The following is a 23,155-nucleotide window of genomic DNA, read 5'->3' on the forward strand; positions in this document are numbered from 1 at the left end:
AATAAAACACCAGTGAAGAAAAGAGTGGAGGCAAATTATCACACAGAACCTATAGCCGCCCCCCCGCCATGGGATCTTTTGACTTGAGACTTTTAGGGTTCAATATGAACAGAGCTGTCGAGAGAACAAACTTGAATACTGGATACCTCCCAGTGGCTTATCCCTGTTAAGTTTCTCACAAACCACTAGTACAATACTCATTAGATTTGAGTCACACTTAAGGTTCAAGTCACGTGATTGGAGAGGTACTGTCCTAAACTCATGACCCTAGGAAGACTGCGTGTGTAGATGTTACTGCTGATTCTGATAAAAAGTTACATTTTTTTCCTGCCAAGATGCAGAAGATTGTTCCCGTAAAGAAGTCACAGCAAAAAAAAAAAAAAAAAGTGTATTTGTTTTTTATTCTTAAAAAAAAAATGCTGTCTAATAACTCAGGTCATTTTTTCCTCTGTTCACAATGGCACATAAGCCACCTTAAAAATCTATCCCTCATGACCTTAGTCAGCTGTTTTTCATGTTAGAAGATGAATTTAGAAATATCCATATGAACAAATATGATCAAAGTGTAGTGAATCTACTTTTTAAATGTTTTTTTTTTTTACATGAGAGATACACTTAATTAGGCTAACCAAGAGAAACCAAGAGAAGTAAAATACCAGAGCCAGTCAAAATAAATAGCATTGCTGTGACTATTAATTCCTAATTTGAATTTCCTGGAAGCTGGTGGAGGGAGAAAAAAAAACATTGTGAGTTACATAATCCTTCCAGTGAGAAAAATACCAGTTCTTTGAAGTGAACAGAGATTGCTTGGCACCAGTTCCTTTAAGAAAACATCACATTTTGGCTGGAGAGAGGGCTCATAGCTAAGAGCACTTGTTGCTCTCTCTCAGAGGGCCCATGTGGGTATTCAGGATCCACGTGGTGGCTCTCAACCAACTGCGACCCCAGATCTAGCGGATTCAACAGGCGTGCACATGGTGTTCCTACATGCAGACAGGCAAACCATTCACACATACAAAGTAAACTAAGCAACCTCTAGAAATCATGGCATGATCCTTATGTGGGAACAGTGGACACATGTGCTCTACCACAGATGTGAAAGCAGTTTCCACATGCTGCGACAAAGTAAGTGTCCTTAAAGCCCATGGCTCTCCAATGAATGCACTGCTCTATAGTGATGCTGCAAAGGGCCTGTTGGTCTTCCTTCCAGCTTCCAGGGCCATGAGTTGACTGCTAAGCTCTTAAAAAATTTTGTCCTCATTTAAACAAGGAACAGAGGGCCACAGACTTGCACGGTTGGGGGAATGAAGAATGGGCAAGGTATACTAACTTTGATCAAGAAGTCTATACCTCTGCTCCATCCATCTCACCCCAGTCCCACTGCAAGCCCATAAATAGGTGGTGGAGGTTGCACTGGAGGTCAGAGGTCAACAGCGGGTGTCTTTTGTAATTACTCTCCCCTTTCTTACTCAAGGCAGGATAGCTCACTAGGAACTCGGATCCATCGAGGCTTGGATTCCCTTCCTCTGGGCTTCCCAGTCCCTTAGCCCTCAATCTCATCCCGCTCACCCTGTGTCCCATATGCTTAGGGTTACAGCTTTGAGCTGCCCCAACCAGCTTCATGTGGATGCTGGGGCTCTGAACTCAGGTCCTTGTATTTGCTCAGACAGCACTTTTCTCACTGGGCCATCTGCCCAGCCCCTTTACAGTGAACTGTTCTAACCTCACGCTTTTTATAAAAAGGGAACTAAGGATTCCTAGACAGTAAGTTGACCATGATCACGAAGTTAGCCTGCAGAGAAGACATGTTCCACCAGCTTTTGGATCGAAAGCCCCATTCTTGGTTCCTCTGTTTCCCATGAGGCCCACACCTTGTCCAGAGAACCATGACATAGAACATGGTTGATTTTCCTACAGCTTTCTGACATCAGACCTCACCAGTGGACCGCAAAACTAGGGTATCCTATAAAGCAGGGTGCTCTATGCACAAATCCTCTTTCAGGGGCCTGTGAGATGGCTCAGCAGATAATGATACTTTGTTAAAATAATATAATAAGCCATTTTTCCTTTCCCAGTCCTGCTCCCACAATGACAACTTAAATCAAATACTTGTTAATAAATAACTAGGCCATGATCTTCTGCTCATCTCTGAGTAGCTTGTAACTTATTTAAACTATTCTATGCCTACCACTTGGTCAGGTACCTACCATTTGGTCAGTTCCAAGCCAGTTTCTTCCTTCTCATCTCCTCAGCATCTCCCTCAGTGTCTCTCCTAGTTCATCCCCTCAGTCCCTTTCCCCATCTCATCTCTCTTTTATCTCTTACTACTTCCCAGAATCCACTCTCTTCCTGCCAGTGTCCCACCTCCTATTTCCTGCCTCAACTCATTGGCAAACAGTATTTTTTACTGACAGGTGATGTTCTCTCTACAGTACTTACTGCCAAATCTGGTGATGCCAAAGCTGAGTTTGATATCTAGGAATCCACCTGGGGAAAGGAGCGGAACCAACTCCCACATGTTGTTCTCTGACCTCCACATGTGCGTGACATGAGCATGCTCACAGATCACACGGTAGCAGTAGGGCTCGGCACTCAGTGCATTTATATCATAACTATTCTATCCACTTAGCAGAGTATTATACCTCTTAGTTAAAGTTCCTGACTTTCTTTGATAATCTCTAGATGGGGTCTGGAGTAATAAAATGTAGACCAGGGAGAAGGAAACCAAGAAGGGTGAGGGGAAACCCAACTATCTTCAGCTCCTGAGAGCAAGGAAAAGAACAGGGAAGAAGCTCACCCTTCCCCTGGGTTCCATCTCCAACACTGTCCCTTACAAAACCAGTTATCGTTGATGATGTAACTCAAGAATGCATCTTCAAATCAGTGGGTCTCTCAAAAACCGACTGATGAATAATTCATCTACTCTGTATCTCTTGTGTACTTCTCAGAATATCTCAGAAAAAGTAGAAAATGAAATAAAGTGTGCTGTCCACCCGCTGGCGCACCTTGTCCTTGGCTCAGGGTAGCAGGCTCATAGCCTAGAGGACTGGGTCTACCTTTACAAAGTCCCCTTTCTCACTGTAGGAAGGGTACTCTCAACTTCTTCAACTCATACCAGTACCATTTAATGAATGAAAGAGTGGACCTCAAATTAGAGCTTATACAAAGAACATGAAGAAGATTGTCATTTTAACAAATGCACAAACAAACCATGCAGTAGCATGGAGGTAAGGGTCCCATGTCCTCTGACATCATCACAAGCTAAATGGAACATGGCGGCCATTTTCCCAAGTGTCAGCATGGATACATACTTACCTTCTCTTTGGCAAAAAAACCAAAGTGGCCTCAACTCTGTTGCCATAAGGTTTAGTTCTTTCCACTGCCACCATTATATGTGGGACATTTTAAGTAGATTGCCAGCCTCTTGGGCTCCAGGGGGGTCACTCATTACCACAGAGAAGCAAAATACTAAATGTGACTCAGGAATATTCTAGTCTCTTCAATAAAGGTTAAGGTTGCAGGGAAGGTCTTGCTATAGCTTTCAAATCTGCCCCACACTGGGCAGATGTCTGGCAGGTGTCCCCTGAGTGATTAGCAATGACTCATTAGATTCCCAAGCACCATCCAGAGGTGAAAGAAAACAGGACTGCACACTGAGAACAATGGCACCCACTGTCCTGCCACAATTTAAATGGCCTCGAAAAATAACAATGTCACTGTAAATAAATGTCACTCTTACCCACTAAGAAAATAAACACAAGGCAAAGAAGTGAAAGTCCTTAAGTGTCCCTTGAATATACTCTGAGGAGTTTGTCCCTCATTTGCTTCAATATTTGAAGATGGCACCTGGATGTTAACTCCAAGTGCAGCCTCTATAGTTCACACCATTCTCATTAAGAAGGCCTTAAGGAGTCAGTCTTATGTAGAAATTTCAAACACTTTATAGATATGTTTGCACCCTTGCATTTGGCTTGAGTCTTGCTGTTGGTTGGCCTGAGTTCTGTCCTATACCATTCATTTGAACATCCCATGCTGATACAGCTAGCTTTGTTTCTAGAACCCATTTTCTTTTTTTTTCTCTTCTTTTTTCTCTTCTTTTATGGGATATTTTCTTCATTTGCATTTCAAATGTTATCCCCTTTCCCGGTTTCTTCTCCTGAAACCTCGACACCCTATTCCCCCACCCCTGCCTCCGTGAGGGTGCTCTCTCACCCACTCACCCACCCACTGCCTCCCATCTGCCCACCCTAGTATTCCCCTACACTGGGGAATGGAGACTTCACAGGATCGAGGGCTTCTCCTCCCATGGATGCCCGACATCTGCTACATATGCGGCTGGAGCCATGGGTCCCTCCATGTGTACTCTTTGGTTGGTTGTTTAGTCCCTGGGAGCTCTGGGGGTCTGGTTGATTGATATTGCTGTTCTTCCTATGAGGTTGCAAATCCCCTCAGCTACCCCAGTCCTTTCTTTAACTCCTCCTTTGGGGACCCCCATGGATGGCTGTGAGCATCTGCCTCTGTATATGTCGGGCTCTGGCAGAGCCTCTCAGGAGACAGCTATATCAGGCTCCTGTCAGCATGTTCCTTCTGGCATCCCCAATAGTGACTGGGTTTGGTGACTGTATATGGAATGGATCCCCATGTGTGGCAGTCTCTGGATGGCTTCTCCTTCGGTCTCTGCGCCACACTTTCTCTTCATACTCCTCCTGTAAATATTTTGCTCCCCCTTCTTAGAAGGACTGAAGCATCCACACTTTGGTCTTCCTTCTTCTTGAGCTTCATGTTGTCTGTAAATTGTATCTTAGGTATTCCGAGATTTGGGGCTAATATCCACTTATCAGTGAGTACATATCTTGTGTGTTCTTTTGTGACTGGGTTACCTCACTCGGGATGATATTTTCTCGTTCCGTCCACTGGCCTAAGAATTTCTAGAATCCATTTTCACGAGTTGAGTTTAGAGATAGGAAGGCACGGGGCACCTACAGATTCAGAGCCCGGAGGTCCCCTCTCCAGACTCTAGCTGCTAGCACAACCTCCAGTTCCTGTCTTCTGGGCAGAAAACAAGCTACACCTCTTTTTCTTTGAAAAGGCAACCCTTCGTGTTTAGCATTCCTGTTTTTTTTTTTTAATTTCATTTCCCGGCATGTGGGTACCCGGGGAAATGAACCTCTGTCCTCTACAAGAGCATCAAGTGCTCTTAGCCGCCGAGCCACCTCTCTAGCCTGACAGGTTGGTTTTTATGTCTTAGAGCTCTACCATCAACTGTCCGGAATACTTGGGCCTTGACATGTTTGGGAATCACATTTTGGGACGTAGATATTTAATGCAGTGCTACCTGTTATGTAATGGCAACCTCCTCATAATTAAAAACAAGAAGGCTGCTGCAGAGAAAAAGCATGAATATTCACACGGAAAGAGATTCACCTCTGCTCTGCTCAGATTTAAATGGAATTGGGTCAAATGAAGCTGGCTTCCAAAATGAGTTGCAAAGACCCTTGGGTTTTAGAGATTTTTTCCATAGCCTAGAACTGTAGACAGGGGCCACCTCTAAACAAGGTTTTATGTTCCCATGCTGCCCTCTTAACCAAAGTGGAAGCCAATCTAACCTGCAGACGTGAAGAGAGCAGCAACTCAGATAGAACCTTGCACGGTTCTTTTGTCTATCTTTATCATGTCTGCGGTCTCAGTCTGGACCACGTTTACTCAAAAAGAAGAAACTGGATCATAGCAGTCAAGCCAAATGAACACTTTCAATATTAGTGTTCCTCTGGCTTCCCACAGTTCATCAAGATGGTTATTTATAAGAAGCACAAAAATGAAGAGACACAGGACTGGAGAGATGGTCCAGTGGTTAGGAGTCGACACTGCTCATGCATGAACCCAAATTCAGGTTCCCAGCATCCCCTACCTGCAACAGGGGCCTCACAACTGCCTGTAACTCCAGTTGCAGGAAATCTGGCTCTGTCTTCTCACCCCCCCCACACATATATGCATACATAATTAAAAATGAAAATCCTTTTTTAAAATGAAAAGATGTAGAGCTCTGCCTCCAAACTCATGGCCGTGGGGCTAGAATCCGTTTGAAATCATAATTGGTAGAAATAGAAATGCTTCATAGTTTTTGAAGAATCACATGAGACAATGAATGTGGTAGAAAGGGTGTAGGATATTATTTGGATCTGGCACCATCGGCCTCTGCCACTTAATGCTTGTTGGCTTATCCTGAACTGGTCTCTCTGGGTAAACTGAATTCAAATAGTGTCTGTGTATCTTATTCATCACTGTACCCAGAGCTAACTACCATACCATGCTGGGAGACAGTATAACTTAGTCAGCATTAGTGTGTGGACTCTATACATGGCAGCCCCTGCATCCTGGCTCAGTCCTTGGCAACTGCGAGATCTAGGCAAACTGCATCTGAATGTTTTTGTCTGATAATGAAGATAATGATACTATCAACCCAGATAGACTCATCTATTCTACAGCAAACCCTCCAGTCCCAGTAGCCTGTCAAAAAGCTTATTGTGTTTCTTTGGTCTTACTGTAGTTTTTGTTCACTACAGGTTGGCAAGAATCCTTCTTTCTACTGTGATTATCTAAACTCTGACACCCAAACGGCTTAAGCAGGCATTAGATAGCACAATGCCAGGTTCCCCGGCTGAGTATAGGTTAGGTTTATCAGAGTCCAACATCAGGAATTAAATGATTGGTCTAGAGATGACACAAGTCAGTTCTGCGTACACATTAGACCAAACAGCTCAGCAAGGTCAAAGCTATAGAATCCTGCCACCTGCTTAGGAGGTAGAAAAGCAGAAAGAGCCTACCCTAGGAGGTTTAATGTTTATAAAACACATGTGAAGTCGGCTGGCATCTCAGAACATGGCTGATACACTGCTGTTATTATCATTATCATTATTAAATTAAAAAGATGTATATGCTTTAAAGGCCATTACAAAGTCGCCTCACTGGCTTCTCCTTACTCAATTGACTTTAGATTAATATTTTATTGCAGTTCTTTTCCTCTAAAGGTCCTATCATGCAAGACTCCACAGCCAGCGGGATCCTGAAAGGCCAACAAAAGCAGGCCACACTAGAGGCAAATGAACCCCATTAACTTTCAGGTACTGGATGTTTTGAAGAGTTCAGTTCTAAATGGGTTTCACACAAAAATATTTATACTTCAGGCTGTATCATGCAAACACCAATCTGTGTTTGTTGGTTTCGGGTGCCAGTTTTCTCCAGCGCTGGTTATCCTTTGTGTTATATAAACAGCACACAACCATCTGGCCCACAACAAGCCACGCTGAAGACTGGGCCTACTCACCACCGAAGCATCAAAGCAAAACAAGGGCTTTCTGAATTCTGCCTGACTGAAAATCAGAGGGAATGCCAAAGCCCTAAAATGCTTTTCAAAAATGTGCATCAGGTGATAGAGCAGAGAATGCTAAAAGAATGGCAGAAATGTGCGTAGGAGAATACTTCGACAGAAGCAAACATGGCCGGACCATGCCCTATGCCAGAGCCTATAATATGAGCAATCCAATTCAGTATTTCCTGGCTTACCTAGAAAAAGACAGAGCCCTAGAAAAGGCATCTCAGGCACACGGGAACACGGAGAAGAGACTGTTAACAGGCTGTTTATAAGAGAAAGCAGAAGTCTGATTTTTTTTAATGCAGCTAAGAAACTTAAGATGAATACTTTACAATAAGTGCAACAACAGGCTGAAATCAGACACTGATATCCAAATATCATGATTCGAAGGCAGACCATAGGAAAGTGTCAGGTCATGAGGTCATGACTAGTCACGTGTTACACACGTGGACTGTTGAAATGAGCACCATCTCTCTGCTAAAATCCCAGGCTACAAAACATGTCTTGCCCAACACAATTCACAGTCACCTCCAGCAGCTGTACTCACAGGAAAGCACAGAGGACTAACGATGTTTTCTACGTCTTTTCTCTCAGTCTAAAGTTAACCCCCACTCTACCAGAACACCCAAATGCTCCATCCTTTGGAGAAGGTGTCCATCATTTGACTTTTGTGGCTCAGATCTATGGAATCTGGACCCTGTGGAAATGATTTCCTTGTAGAATAAGGTATAAGTATCCTGAGTAGGATCACGGAAAACCTGGGTGGGGATCTAGAGAGGTGACTCAAGATGGTGGAGAGCATGTACTGTTCTTCCAGCAGACGTGAGACCAGTATGCAGGCCCTGTGTTGGGTGGCTCAGTGGCTCCTGAATGCCTGGGACTCCAGTTCCAGTGACTTTAAGACTCTCTTTAGGCTTCCTCTGGAACCTACATGCATGTGACACATATGTAGATAAGAGGCATATATACATACATAAAAATGATTCTTTTCATTTAAAAAGATCATTGAAACACCAGATGATCATGTTTGTTTCCTGTTAGTGCGCAACAAATATCAGCAAGGACACAAAAGGATAGTTTGTGTTTACAAGTTGGGAGAATACAGGCTTACAACCAATGATGCTTTGAGCCTGTGGTGGGGCAATATTTCATGGCAGAGCAGAGTCATTAACCTCATGGTTGGTCTGCAACAGACCTGAGAACTACTATGTACTTGAAAGGAAATCTCCCAATTACCTAGAGTTGGTTTGTTCTGCCTCTTAAAAGTTCCACACCCTCTCTATTACCACTCTAGGCTATAAGCCTTTAATACAGGCACTTCCAAGAGACGTTGCTATGCAAACACTAGCCACGTCACATGTTTATGTATGATAACATTGCATATATTACATTACATGCACCTATAGCATGTATTACATATAAATATGCACACTGTGTGTAATATGTGTACATACATGAATATTTGACTAAATAAAATAATCTAATCTACATCAGATTATTTAACATTCTAGAAATTTTCCACAATTGGTGGCTGTGAGAAGGAACCAAGGTAGAAGACTTCCTGTCTGCTTTACCAAATATGATGATGTAGCTACTGGCCGATGGTGAAATGAGCCAGAGAAAGCTCATTCGTCAGCAGGGAAAGGCACTTGCCCCCAAGTATGACAACCTGAGTTCAATAACTAAGGACCACATGATTGAAGAAGAGAATGAGAATCAACTCCTGTAAATTGTCCTCTGGCTTCTACATATACAAACACACACACACACACACACACACACACACACACACACACACACACTATACATACATATACAGATATGCACTAAATAAATAATGTATTAATTTTTCAAAATTCACTTCCTTAGCTATAAATTAGTATCATAATTATGTGATACTGGTTTCATTTTATTACATCATTTTATCAATTGTATTATCAAATTATTTCAAGACTAAATTCTAGCTTGTACTGCTACACAATAACTTTGAGATAAATATTGAAAATATTTTGCAACCCATTTCCCAATCACAACTCAGAAGATCCAGAAGATCCACACAGACATGGGCCAACCTTCCCATAAATGTCTGCCCCTAGGCCTTTATTCTTCAGGGTTCAAAATTTAAGCTCAGTTGATCAGCCAGTCTTGAACTGCACACGTGTACCTGTTTTCTCCAGCTTAAAACATCCCATCCTAGAGGGAAGGCCATTAAGACTAAGGAAGTTCTAAAAGGAGGCTCATTAAGACTCAGAGAATTCTACGGGGAGGCAATCAAGACTCGGGAAATAAACAACTCAGACTTCCCAGGAAATCCCTAAAACCTACTGTTTGCCGAAAGACACTCCTTCCCCAAGGGTATATGAATAGGGTGGACTACTGAGGAGTTGAAACACTTTCCTACTTATCAAGCTGCCTGCAGACATGCAGTACACTCCAGGGCTCTGGCTTTCCCAACTTGCACCTGTGCTGAGGTAACTTTCAGTGCAGTTGCCTTTGGGTCATTTCAAGCCCTGTAATGTTACCCTTGCCCACACTCCTTTAAGTAGGTCTCAAAAACCCATTTAGGTTCACCAAGACGGAATTGTTACATTGTCATCAGTTCTCTGTCCCAGGGGTGAATTTGTTCACATTCCTCCAGGACACAATTGCACTTCTAAAAATATCAGTACCTTCCTAGGTACCTATTGTTTCAACTGACTACCAGTATTTAATCATGAAAGAGTAGAAGCCTCCCCTAAGCCTCCAAGGAGAATCCTCTTTACTGTGACACTTGGATAAACGGAAGGCACAAGGAGAAAATGGAGAGCCTTATTTTGTTGTTCATGGCAAGTAAATTCCAGAGCAAACAACCCACCCTGAACAAACGATAATCTGTCCTATAATCTGCTTTCTAATCCAAGAACGAAATCCCTATTTCTTCACGGCATGAACTACTTTCCTGCCTTAAATAGCCTGTTAATCATGGGCCTGAAGCTTCTAATCACAGATAATTCATTGCACTTCAAGCTATTTTCAGCCCACAGTTTCAATTGTTCAAGGCCAAAGCGATATTGCTATATAGTGTCTTTAAATGGGTTGAAATACCTGCTCTCCACCCATACACATACAATGCTTTACTCCATGGCTCATTAAGAACAATCACAAAAATATCACTAAAACTCAGAAACCAAATTTCCAATTAACTGTGCTCAGTCAACAATGTCTGGACTTCAGAAATTTAAAGAACTAACATTTACAAAATGGCAAATCAGAAAGTGTTCCCATCTCATACAAAGCCACATGCTTTAGTTAAGAAATAAAGGTCATTTTTCCTTCAAAATACCAATGATTACAGCATAGTATAATGGTAAACATTTATACATCAGCATCCACATCTATGCAGGAAGGTTGGACCCATCCAGCTATCCCATGTAAAAGATCTGCAACCTGAAATAAACTCAAGAAGAATCCCCAAATGGAATATTTACTGCGATTTCCAGGAACATTTTCACCATCACAAGTTGGCTTCTTAAAATGAGCAACCAGAAAACACTTATTCAAACTCAACCTTGTTTCACAATCATATCAAAGTACCATTGTTGGTGAGCAGTGAAACACAGTATAACAGCAACTACCAAGGTACACAGGAGCAGAGAAAACCTCAGATGGTCTGCTAGCTCTCTTCTGACCATCCCAGAATAGTCACCACACTGATGAAGGGGTGGGGGCAGGGGTAACATTTTGGCAGAATGAGTGGAAAGAAAGCTTTTAAGGGTTTAAAAAATCTGCTCAAGTGCCTCTTATAGTCCAGATCCTGTACACTACTTCTTCTGTTAGCAGGACCTACAAGCCACTGATGACCGGGTTCCATTCCATACAATCTCATCCACAAATAGTCAGGCACACCCCCACCTCAGCGGCTACCTTATACTGGCCAGACCTTTCCTGGTGCTGATAACCAATTCCCAAGGCAGAGTCGAGGAGACACATCTAAAACCTTTCAAAAGATCAATGTCAAATGGGAAAGGACGCTGTTGTCCAATTCCCCCGTGCTTCAAAACGTGTATCTTACCTTGCTCTCTTCTTCTTCAAACACGGACTGGTGAACATTGCAGGCAAACAATGAGTTGGGGAGATCATTGAAGTCGGTGAGTGCTTGGAAGGCCTCTTCAGCAAAACACTGAGTGACAGCCCAGTCTCTGTCTATGCAGCAGAGGAAGAAAAGTCCCCCATCTTCAGGGACCGATGCCTGCTGCCCTAGGCTCCTCATTCCAATGAAGTAGGCGTCTCCCCTCATCCCTGAAGAGGCAAAGACAGATGTGTGTTGGAGTCAAACAAAATTCTTAAAACTCTTGTTTGTGGGGCCCAGTTCCGTGGTGGGGGGAGCTGAAATTAAATTGATTAAAAGGGCACTCACTAAGACCACAAGTACCTACTGAGTTCCAGGCACTGTTCTAAGTAATTTGTATGTAATGTGTGCATTACATGACAGGCCAGAGGCCATACTGAATGTCTCTTTTAGTTGCTCTCCATATTTTATTTGAAACAGGATCTCTTACTGATCCTGAAGGCTGTTGATTCAGGAAGACTGACTGGCCAATGAGCATTAGGACTCCACCTGCCACCCCACTTGCCCCCCAAGTGGGGGCTACAGACATGTCCCTCCACTCTTGCCTTTTCTTGTCAGTGCTGGGACCCCAAACTCAGATGGTTGTGCTTGCAAAGCAAGCCCTTTACTGATGGAGCCTTCTCACTCTGTGCTCATGAGGTTCCGTGAGCTACAATTTGTATGCTATTGCCTCTTTTGAGCCTGAAACACACTATGGGACGAGGTTGTTTGTAATGTCCATTTTTGTTACAGAACCCTGGTGGGAATTTGTTAAGTGTGATGATTTGTGTATGCTCAGCCCAGAGAGTAGACAGTGAGGCCCTGTGGGCATGGGCTTTAAGACCCTCATCCTAGCTGCCTGGAAGCCAGTATTCTGCTAGCAGCCTGCACACGAAGATGTAGAACCCTCAGCTCCTCCTGCACCAGTCCTACCTGGATACTGGCATGCTCTCCCCATGATGATAATGGACTGAACGGTTGAACCTGTAAGCAGGCCCAGTGAAATGTTATCCTTGTCAGAGTTGCCTTGGTCATGGTGTCTCTTCACAGCAGTAAAACCCTAAGATAGTAAGCAATATTTGATGGCAACACTGCATTATATATGAAATCTGAGACAAAAATTTCAAAAAATTCAGTAATTTGGCTGAGCAAGATGGCTCAGTGAGTAAAGGCCTTTTCTCCTGAGCCAGATGATCTGAGTTGGATCCCTGAGACTCAAATGATGGAAGGGAAAACCCAACCCTCACAAATTGTCCTCTAACCTCCAGTTGTGTGCTGTGACACACAGGCAGGCCATCTCTACCCCTCCCAACACACACCTAAAATGAACAAATATAATGTGATACATTTTTAAAAATTAAATAACTTGGTAATGAGCCTTATGATAAATCACTATATCTATGGCAAACAAAAATACAATACAATTAATTTTGTATCTTAAAGTTTTCAGATAAGCAACGAGTGCCACACTTTCTGAAGTTAAGGCAAAAATGCTTATTTTAAATAGGAATATAGAATAATTTTAGGCTTAAATATTCTATAATCCAGTTCTATAGTTCTAAATGTAAAAATGAATATTTTTAATTAAAAGGAAAAAAATACCTAAACTATATCAATATAAAGGAAATCTCGCAGCTCGACCACTCATTTCTTATATTGTTATTCCAGATGTTTCACACATAGTAGTGCAATAGTTATTATTTAATAACTACTTTTGCTAAGAATAGCGAAAGCGTACTACTTTTATTAACAGTGTATCGGAAGACTAAAATGTCATTAGAATCTAGGAGACTAGAGCACAAATCACTGTCAATCCACCTTAATCAAAAAGTTTCAACCGAATCAAAACTGGTCCCCAGATTTTGTCAGATGAGCTCTGAGACTCATTCAATTATTCTTTCGCCAAGGAAAATTAAGATTCATAGCTGAACAAATTAAGTTCAATAAAGCCGATGGTAAGCCGCATTCGCAACTCCTTCCCATCTATGTGAATAGCTTGCACTTCCATCCCCGCTGGGCGATGCGCTGATCTTCATGAGATTTTATTTTAAGCACCTTACTTTGAATAAAGACTTCGAGTCAATGCACTTTGGGTGAGCAGCCTCCACTTCTTGAATGGAGAAAGACTTCAGAAGTCAGAGCTTTGAACAAAGGAACCCTAATCACCCCAATTTCTCCTTCCATTCCATTAAGTGACTCACTTCATACGCTGGGGAAAGCAAAGGATGGTTCAGCGACTCCATTTATTCTTGTAACACGAGAGCAAACACCTCCCCCTGCCTCCTTGAGTTAATTAGGAGAGTCTCACCTTCCCCTGTCCCCTCTGTCCTTTATTAAAACATAAACAGCCGTGAAGATCCCTCAGCTAACTTCTCCCACTTCCCACTCAATGCTCTCTCGCTGGAGAAGCCGAACTGTACATTCAGTTTTTCTCTTCTTCTGTTCAGGTCAATGTTTCTCTAGGTCCCGCCCACATAGCCTAGGTCCGCCCCGCTGCCCAGCCACACTATTTCTTCAGTTTATGCAGAGTGGATCCTGGTACCTCATCTGGAAGGTGGGGGAAGACTAGCTCATCCTTTACACCCAACAGACAAATCCTTCCAAGGAAACAGTAAAAGCTAACATGGGGTTTGTGAGAAAGCGTGATTTGGCTCAACCCTTCCTTGACTTTTACCTGACCATCTCCTCATTTCCATATTCCTCCACACAGAACTCCTATGCTGTCCTCCCTGGAAATAAGCACTCCATAACCTGTCTCTCCATTGCATATTCCTCCAGGAATCTGCTAGTGTCTTGTGGCTTCAAGCTGACCAAATCATATAGAAATAGCTGTTCTCCAAATACAAACATCTCCTTACTCCTTAGGTAAAATCTGTGCTGGGTCAAAAAGATGACATGGTAAGTGGAGGTTGTTGCCAGGGAAACATGAGGGTATGAGCTCAGTCTCCAAAACTCAAGTAAACATGAACGGAGAGAACTGAGGTCTCCGCAAAGTTGATCTCTGGCATCCGTGGGAATACTGTGGCATGGCTGAACATGTGTGTGCACATTTATGCACACACACACACACACACACACACACACACAAAGAGAGAGAGAGACAGAGACAGAGAGACAGAGACAGAGACAGACAGAGATGCAGACACAGTCGCAGACGCAGACACAGATGCAGACGCAGACACAGAGAGGGAACTGAAAGCTGAAAACATTTATTGAGCTAGCAATGCTCCCTTACATTGGGCCTGATAACCCTGCTGTGTAAAATTTGGTTACACTCATAGAAAGGAAATGCAATCGCATTAATCTGCCTTGATTAATTGTAATTATTTTTTAGCAAAACTACTTTCTTTCTAGATACTCAGAAGTTTATAAGCGGTGTTTTTTTGTTTGTTTGTTTCGCCTTTTCTAAATGTAACATCAACGTATGTTCTAAAGTTATTTCCCCTATCTGTTAACTTTATCATCGCTTGTTCTTCATTACACTTTTGTAAATATTAATGAGAGTAATTCTTTTGAAATTTAAATAGAAACATTGCTTTGCTCTTTTTTAAATAACCAAGCATCACAAAATAAAGCAAAAAAAAATCAGATTGAAGATTCACAGGGTCTAGGAAGATGCGTAGAAATAACCTGGGAGTGCAGGGGAACTTAGAGAAATCTGTCTCCCTGAGGAAGATGACTTCTCCAGAGCCTTATCTGGGGCAGAAATATCCTGGATTTCTTGCCTTTCATTCTTTCAGCCATCAGCAGGAAGCTGCCTGAGCCAGCATGGTCTTGGGGTGAGTGCCATGATGTCAGAACGTGGTCCAGGAATGAAGTCGGGTGAGGATTCAGGATCCTTGTGAGAGAACTCCAAGGAAACAAGACAGGAGTCTTGTTTCAGTTTCTCCAAAACATGAATTGTTTTTGAAATGTGTCTTTGCGCTTCTCCCACGTGTAGCAGGTAAGAATGAATCTACTTCAGATTACCCATTATTGCGCGCTGCTCGTATCCAAGCACTTTAGTCTGCCTCTCCAGAAAGACGTTTTTTTTTTGCCACAAATGGCTTGCCTTTGTGGTTGGGTGCAGCTTGAACTCATGAGAACTTTACTCGCGTGATATTTCTTAACCCTCAGAGTATAAATGGGCTGATGCTCTGGAAAGGTTGGATGTTGCATGGGAAAGAGAAAAAAGAAAACTAGGAGAGGCCAGGAACTCCAATGGAAATGAAAGAAGTCATTCAAAATTAGTGCGTTCACTATGCAACTGGATAACATGTTTAAACGGTGTGCTCCGGTAACCTTAGAACAAGGAGAATATATTTTTAAGATGATCACCAACCTTCTGTGGGCATAACTGAACACGAGAACGGAAAATTGTGACGATGCAAAGAAGGTTGTAGTAATGAAACATTAAGCCTCATAATGCAACAAACTGCTCTGTTGTTGTTGTTGTTGTTGTTGTTGTTATTTCTATCTTGTTAAATTTGCAATTAAAATCTAATGGGCAACCATTATCTACACAACATCACCTAATAAGATGTACACGTGTGTGTTGTTCTGATTTTGAAGTGTGGGGTTGGACATCAATGGGGCCTGTTGTTCAGACACTCAGCTGCCCACTGCCTCTGACATTGGTACTGCATCTTCAGACTTCTCCAGGCATCCTGCCCAGCCCTCTGCCACAGCCCACCCTTTGCTGTGACTAGAGCCTCCTTCTCAGTGACTCGGGCCGGACTTCTATTTCCTAAGAGTGGAGCTTAATGACACAAAGACACCTATCAACGCCCTCAACGTGGTGCTTGCCTGTTATATAACAGTGTGGCCCCTTTCAGGAAGGAAGAAAGCAAGGAATACAGTGATCGACCTAAAAGTCACTAATAATATACCCATTCAAATATTTATGCTAAGAAGAAAAGTAATTCTTTATTGTTTGATTTATAAGATGCTATTTTATAAAAGAAAGATGACAAGCTTCTCGAAGAATTCATGTAGTGAAACATAAAGATAACAGAACTATACTAAGAAGGGAATAAATGTAGTTCATAATCCTGTCCAAGGACGTTTTGGACAACGGTTTGGTTGTGAGTGTGTGTGTGTGTGTGTGTGTGTGTGAGAGAGAGAGAGAGAGAGAGAGAGAGAGAGAGAGAGAGAGAGAGAGAGGCACAGGAGGTGCTACAATACCTTTGTGCATGTGTGCATAGGTACAAACATGTATTCATGAAGGCTAGAGGTCAGCCTCAGTGTGTTCCTCAGGTGCTACTGACCTTCTGAGACAGTCTCTCTCTCTCTCTCTCTCTCTCTCTCTCTCTCTCCCTCAAAAAGCTAGCCAAACAGCTAACCAGTGAGCCCCAGAGAGCATCCTGTCTCTACTCCTTGGCTCTCAGCTGAGCGCCTGCTGCTGCATGGGGCTTAGCTATGCACGCTGAGGATGCAGCTCAGAGCATCTCACACTTGTGTGGCAAGTACTTTCTGCATTGTGCTATCTTGCAATCCACTCTAGTGGGGTTTTTTGGGGGTGGGGTGGGGGGCGTGAGTCGTGCATGTAAAAATTTTTCTAAAAATTAGGATCACATCCTTGGACTACAAGATTATACAAACAAACCAGCCAAATAAATCCTCTGGTTTTGTTTTTCTTAAGTTTTTGGGTTTTTTTCCCTCTGAGACAGAGTTTCATGTCATAGCTTAGGTCGACCCCAGATTCACTGTATAGCCTTGGATATCCTTAAGCGTTTGATGTCCCTGCCTCACCTCCGAAGTGCTAGGATTATAGGTGTGCACAATCATACTAGGAAAATGACATTAATTTTAATGGCCACATAGCCTCAGTGTTTAGGTCCGTCATAATTTATTTAGCTCTTCTTCTGTTGTTTGACATTTGGGAGGGCTCCCATGGGAGAAGTGGAGAAGCTCAAAACTTCCTTAGAAGAAGAAAACACACGTTTTCAAGAATCAATTCAAAACAAAGCAAAGCAAAGCAAAACAAACAAACAAACAAAAACCCAGCAAGTCCCTAAGGGACAGTCCTTTGCTACAAGAAGGAGCTGAAGTTTCCCTCTCAGCAAAAATACAGAAACACTTTGGTTATCTTACAAGGTAGTTAGTTGACAGCGTCTTGAAGCTCCACAACTTATATGCGAATGATGGATATTATTATTATTATTATTATTATTATTATTATTATCATTTCGAGGCTCCTCATCATCAAGCCAGTGGCAGGGAAAAGGCAGTTGTTCACATAAAACTCTTAAATGGATCACCGTTTTCCACAGTCCAGCAGCAGCCCTGTCCGTGAAGCCTTCATCAATCATCCTAAGGACAAACAAGAACCACACTCCGAGTCTTTGGTGTGAGTCCTGTTAGATCCTCTTGGCAAGGAAAGATGTTGAGGAGAAAAAAAAATGAAATAAAAAAAATAATAAGCCAGCCTCCCACACCAGCAATAACAGAGAAATGAGGTTTATTTAAATATTACGAAGGGAGGGGCCATGAGTGTGTGGTTGAACTGGACTCACAGTCACACAGGGGAGAAAAAGCTAACTGTGGAAGAGCCATCTTCATTTTAATTTCTTTGCTCACACGTGAAAGCAATAATCACTCAGGATTTTTTTTAAAAAAAAAAGCATAATTGCATTCATCAATTAAACGGGAAAAAACCCAAAGGACAACAGGATGCTTTCTTGCTCTAAATATAAGCCACCAACCTTCCCTGCTTAACAGGGAAGTTGAAGGCAGTAGCCGCGGAATACATGCTGGTTACATGCAAAAGAGAGTAAATCCGATTCTCCCTTTACAAGCGGCAGGCAGAACTATCATTCCAACCCCTCTGAATTCCGCTCCTAACAGATCTTCCTATGGTACAGTGAAATCCAGGGGGAAATTAAGGACATCCGGTTCTGTTGGATGTCGTTATTGTCACAGAGTTACTCCTTTGTGGAGATTCAAATTTCCAAGTCCCTGAGTCCTGAAAGTTTGACCCTTCTAATAATGGGTCACCTGTCCCAGGAGACTGGAGTGTGTGTGCGTGTGACCCCACAGGACTTCTTTGCAGCCCTGTACTGGATGTAGAAGGGTGGAGCTAATTGAAAGTCTTCTGGAAGAGTTGAGGAGCCACAGAAGGAAAAACAAAACTGTAAACATTTACAGAGAGGCTTAAACTGGCTTTAACATCAATCAGAATCACTTAGCCAATAGTGTCAGATGCAATCCTTCTTTTTTTTTAAAGGCTGATGCTAGGCTGGAGGGCTAGAAGAATGGCTCAGTGGTTAGGGCATGCACTGTTCTTGCAGGGGTATGAGCTCAGTTCCCAGCCCTGGTTTTGAGTAACTAACTACTATTTTTAACTCCAGGAGGGTCCAAAGGGTCCAATGGAGATCTTCTGGTCTCCATGGGCAACTGAACTCACATCCAAAACCCACATATGTGCGTACGACTAAAACTAAGTCATTTTTTAAAAGAGCTAATACCTCCTCAGAGAAGGGGAAGCACGTCTCATCCGAGGCCTCTTCGTATGGAAAGAATGTCATGGCCAAGAGTAGATACTAAACCAATTAGGGAAGTCGAGTTAGCCAAAAGATGAGATCAGGAGGAGGGAACATGGGAAATGAGTCTGGAGTGAGATTCTAAGTGCCTTCAAATTCTGAAGGCAACAAGAGAATGTGGGGTATGGTACCCAGAGGGTCAAACACGAAGTAGACAAGAACCAAGGCTTTTTGGATATTTGTGGTTAAACCTAACTTGAGTCTTAGGTCTCACTCCTGGCGATGTTTAGTAAGCCGGCTCCGTTAGCAGGTACACTCATAGGGGGACTCCAGGGAATAACACTGTGCATGTAGTATAACAGTGCTATCTTTTTGTCTTGTACTTTTCTCTTTCCATGATAGGAAGAAAATATACAAAAATAAAGAAAAATGAAAGAAAGAAAGAAAGAAAGAAAGAAAGAAAGAAAGAAAGAGAGAGAAAAGGAAGGAAGGAAGAAAAAAGAAAGAAAGGAAGAAAGAAAGAGAGAGAGAAAGAAAGAATGAATAAATTTTATCTTTGGTTTTGAAGCTTATTTAAGAAGGGGACCTTATAACATTTAACAAAAGCTTTTTTTTTCTGTGTTTAAATCTTGCATTTGATCTGGGTGTGACAGCTAACACCTGTAATCCTGGCAGTTGAGAGGCCGAGGTAGAAGGACTGCCATGATTTTGAGTCTAACCTTGGCTACATTGGGAGTACCCGAGCCTGAGCTACAGAAGACCCTGTCTCTCAACCAAGAAAATTAAAACAGAAATGGTTGCCTTCCTAGCACAGCAGGCATCCCATCTCACAAAACAAAAGTCCAAAACTAGGAATGTCATTCAGGCAGGAATGGCAGAACCCTCCAGAACTCGGAGGTAAAGGCAGGAGGATCGGAGTTCAAAGTCATCCCAAATCATGACAAGAGGCTGAGGTCAGCTCCCAGCTATGAAGAACTCTGTTTCAAGGGCAAAAACAAAATGAAACAACAACAAATACACAAACATACTTTGAGTTTTAGATGCTTATAATACAACTTGTCCATATTTCTGTCCTATTCAAACTAGAAAAAAAAAAGAAGTTTTAGTACGAAAAGTATGGTCTACAAAGGGAGAAAAATGAGCAAGGAATACAAAGCCAACCCAAGCCTTGTTTTAAGTTTTAAAACTTCTTTTACCTTTCCATGCATGCATGTAATGAATTGTTGATTTCCCTCTTATTGATCTGTCTTCCCAACCCCCAACCACTTTCATAAATTTATTAATTTTTTTTAAATTTATGATCCACTGAACTTCATTAGGGCTGTTTGATTGAACGTGAGTAGGGGATAATTTACTGGAGCATAGTCAACAATTTCAGTCTAAATATATTTATTTTTATTAGATAAAAATGTGGAGCAATATAAAGCCCCTTGCAGTAGATAAGAAAAACCATGCCTCAGTTCTTTAATGAGGTTAAAAGGGGGAGGATCAATGGAAGTGACTAGTGACTAATCGACTCTAATGTCAAGTTCAATTTTGACTTAAAAAACAAATCATTGAGTTACAGGAGATCTACTAGTTTACAGGAACCTAAAGATGGTAACTTCTGCTTGAATAGTAATGAAAAATAATGTTGCTTTAATGAAGAGTAAAACAAAAAAGAAAGAAATCCTGATAGCTACTTTCAAGTTGATCCAGTTAAGTGAATTTAAAATTTTTTAAAGACTAGAAACCAATACAAATTTTTGTAGTGCTTTAAAAGAATCTCTTCAGCTCTAGAATCAAGTTTAAATTAAATTTAATCTCTCTAACAATATGTGGAAAGCCAGTTCACTGCGTGAGCATTCTTATATACATACTAATGATTTTATAGTTAGCATTCACTCCTAAGTGGGATCCTTTTAATTGTCCTTTTGATACTTTAATGTCTAGATATTCCTGGAGGTAAGACAAGGCTTTTTGTTCATTTTCCCCATCTTACGGATAGATTGAAGTATAATATTAGTAACCACAAGCTGTGCTGGAATTCTGAGATACAAAGGGGAAACACGATGTTCTTAAGCTGCACTCCATAGAAACCCATTAGAACTCCTTCCGAAGTATAATGGGACCTATTTAATTCAGTTGCAGAATTTTCACACCTGCCGGGCTGTGTGAACCTCATGCTATTCTTGATACCAGTTGGGATCAGTCCTGAAAAAGTCAGGAACATAAAGATTTTAACTCATAGTTTTCAAAGACATTTATCATCTATGTCCCCTTTCCGGATGCCTCCTGGGGCCACCGTTCTTCCCTACAGCTCATACTGGGCCATAATTTAATTAATTCCCCAAGAGCATCTTAGGAATATTTATGAAGCACATAAACCAAACGAGTTGTCTCTATCCTCTCCCTGGGTGCCAGATGCTAAAGCAGGGGTGCGATTTATCTTCTTCATCGTCGTACATGGTCTCCTGGGAGAGTGACAGATCTCTATGGTCTTCGAAATGGGCACAGTGAGAAGGGAAAAAAGAGGCCAAATCTACTCAGGACCTGATGGAATAAGAAAGAAGGGACTTAGACCCCATTTCCACAAGCCTGCCATCATCCAGTAATTGTATTTAGAATAAGATGACTTCATTAGAGTTAGGTGAGAACTCCATCTTTAAGGAGGAAATTACCGTTATTAAATGGTGTTTTTATTTATCCTTTGTGAAAGTCATAGACGAATAGAGTATATTTCTATCATAGCAACTCTCTGCCCTCCCCTCTTACTCCTCTTGGGTCTCCTTCCTGTCTCCCTTACATCTTCATGCCCTCTTTTCCCCATACTTTTAAGAATTAAAGTATAATTGCATAATTATAATTGTGTGGTTGTCCCAGTTCCTTTTCTTCCTTTTAATTCTCCCATGTATTTATGCCCTTTCTCTCTCTTAAATTTATGCCCCAAGAACTCGTTACCTTTTCTTTAATTTTGTATATTGTAATTTATAATTATATACATATATGTGTATGTATACAGAAATACATATACATATATATCAAATATACATACAAATATAGATGTATATGAACATATTTATCAAAACATATCAATATATTCATTTCTAAATATGTAAACATGATCTTCTTAGTCTGTATAGTGTATGCGTATGTGCTAGAATATCCCAATTATGGTCGTTTGTATTCCTTTAAAACTTTGTTACTATTTTTTTGATGATTATTCAGACCAATCTGATAAATGTCACAGGCTCATGTTATTTAGATTACATTACATTCTTTCTTGTATCACTATTTAATGATGTTAGGTATACATGGTAATTACTCTAGGTATAAAGTATTTTTCCTTATTTTATATGTTGGGATTATAATATAATTACATCGTTTCTTTCTTCCCCTTCCCCCACACAAACCCTCCCATATACGTTTCCTCATTCTCTTCTAAATTCATTGCCTTTTAAAAATTAATCATTGCTACATGCACAAATATAAGTGCATATATGTATATGTTCCTAAGCATAACCTGCTTCATCTGTGTAATGTTATCTGCATGCACACTTTCAGGGCTGACCATTCAGAATTGGATAACCAGTGGGTGTGCTCTTCCTAGAAGAAGACTAGTCCTCCTGCTCTCAGCAGTCCTTAGAGCAGCGAGTCTCAACTTGTGGGCTACGACCCCTTCCACAACCCTCAGTCTCCAAAAATATTTACATGATTCATAATAGTAGTGAAATTACTGTTATGAGGAGGCAACAAGAATGACTTTATGGCTGGGGGCCACGAGGAACTGAATTAAAGGGTTTCAGCATTAGGAAGGTAGGGATCTGACTGGTGCCTTAGAGGAAATTTATTTTTAATGAAGCACGGAAGGATGATGCTTTTTTTCCTCATTATTGTTTTGAGTGTTTTGACACACGGTATTTATATTTCCCAGGCTAGCTTTCAATGTTCCATCCTCCTGCCTCAGCATCCCAAGTGCCAGTGTTAATACCACGACTATGCCTCACTAGTTGACGTCTTGAAACCAGATGAACCTGCTTCTACAGTGACTAACCAACCTATCGTGGACCATAGAACTATCAAAACAAACCAACAAACAAAGAAAGAAACAAAACAAGGAATATGGAAGCACTTGCCCCAATAGAAGAGAAGGAAAATATAATGGCATGTTCCAACTGAATAGTTTAGAAAGAACTTACAAATGGACTCTTCATCAAAGCACCAAAGTGGATAGAGGGCAGCCATAAGAGATAATGC

General features: G+C 41.6%; 1 protein-coding gene across 2 annotated transcripts in view; it reads right to left on the reverse strand.

The window, feature by feature from the left end:
• The window catches only part of Rcan2 (regulator of calcineurin 2), a 215,545-nt gene that overhangs the window by 169,957 nt on the left and 22,433 nt on the right, over positions 1-23,155 (reverse strand). For both annotated transcript variants that reach the window (XM_087564567.1, NM_175578.4), the window contains 1 exon segment: positions 11,424-11,650. In XM_087564567.1, coding sequence (XP_087420693.1) covers positions 11,424-11,648 — 225 coding nt within the window. In that variant the 5' untranslated portion in view covers positions 11,649-11,650.

The sequence above is a fragment of the Rattus norvegicus genome, chromosome 9, assembly GCF_021556685.1.
Source record: "Rattus norvegicus strain SHRSP/BbbUtx chromosome 9, alternate assembly SHRSP_T2T, whole genome shotgun sequence".
NCBI classification, from domain to species: Eukaryota; Metazoa; Chordata; class Mammalia; order Rodentia; family Muridae; genus Rattus; species Rattus norvegicus.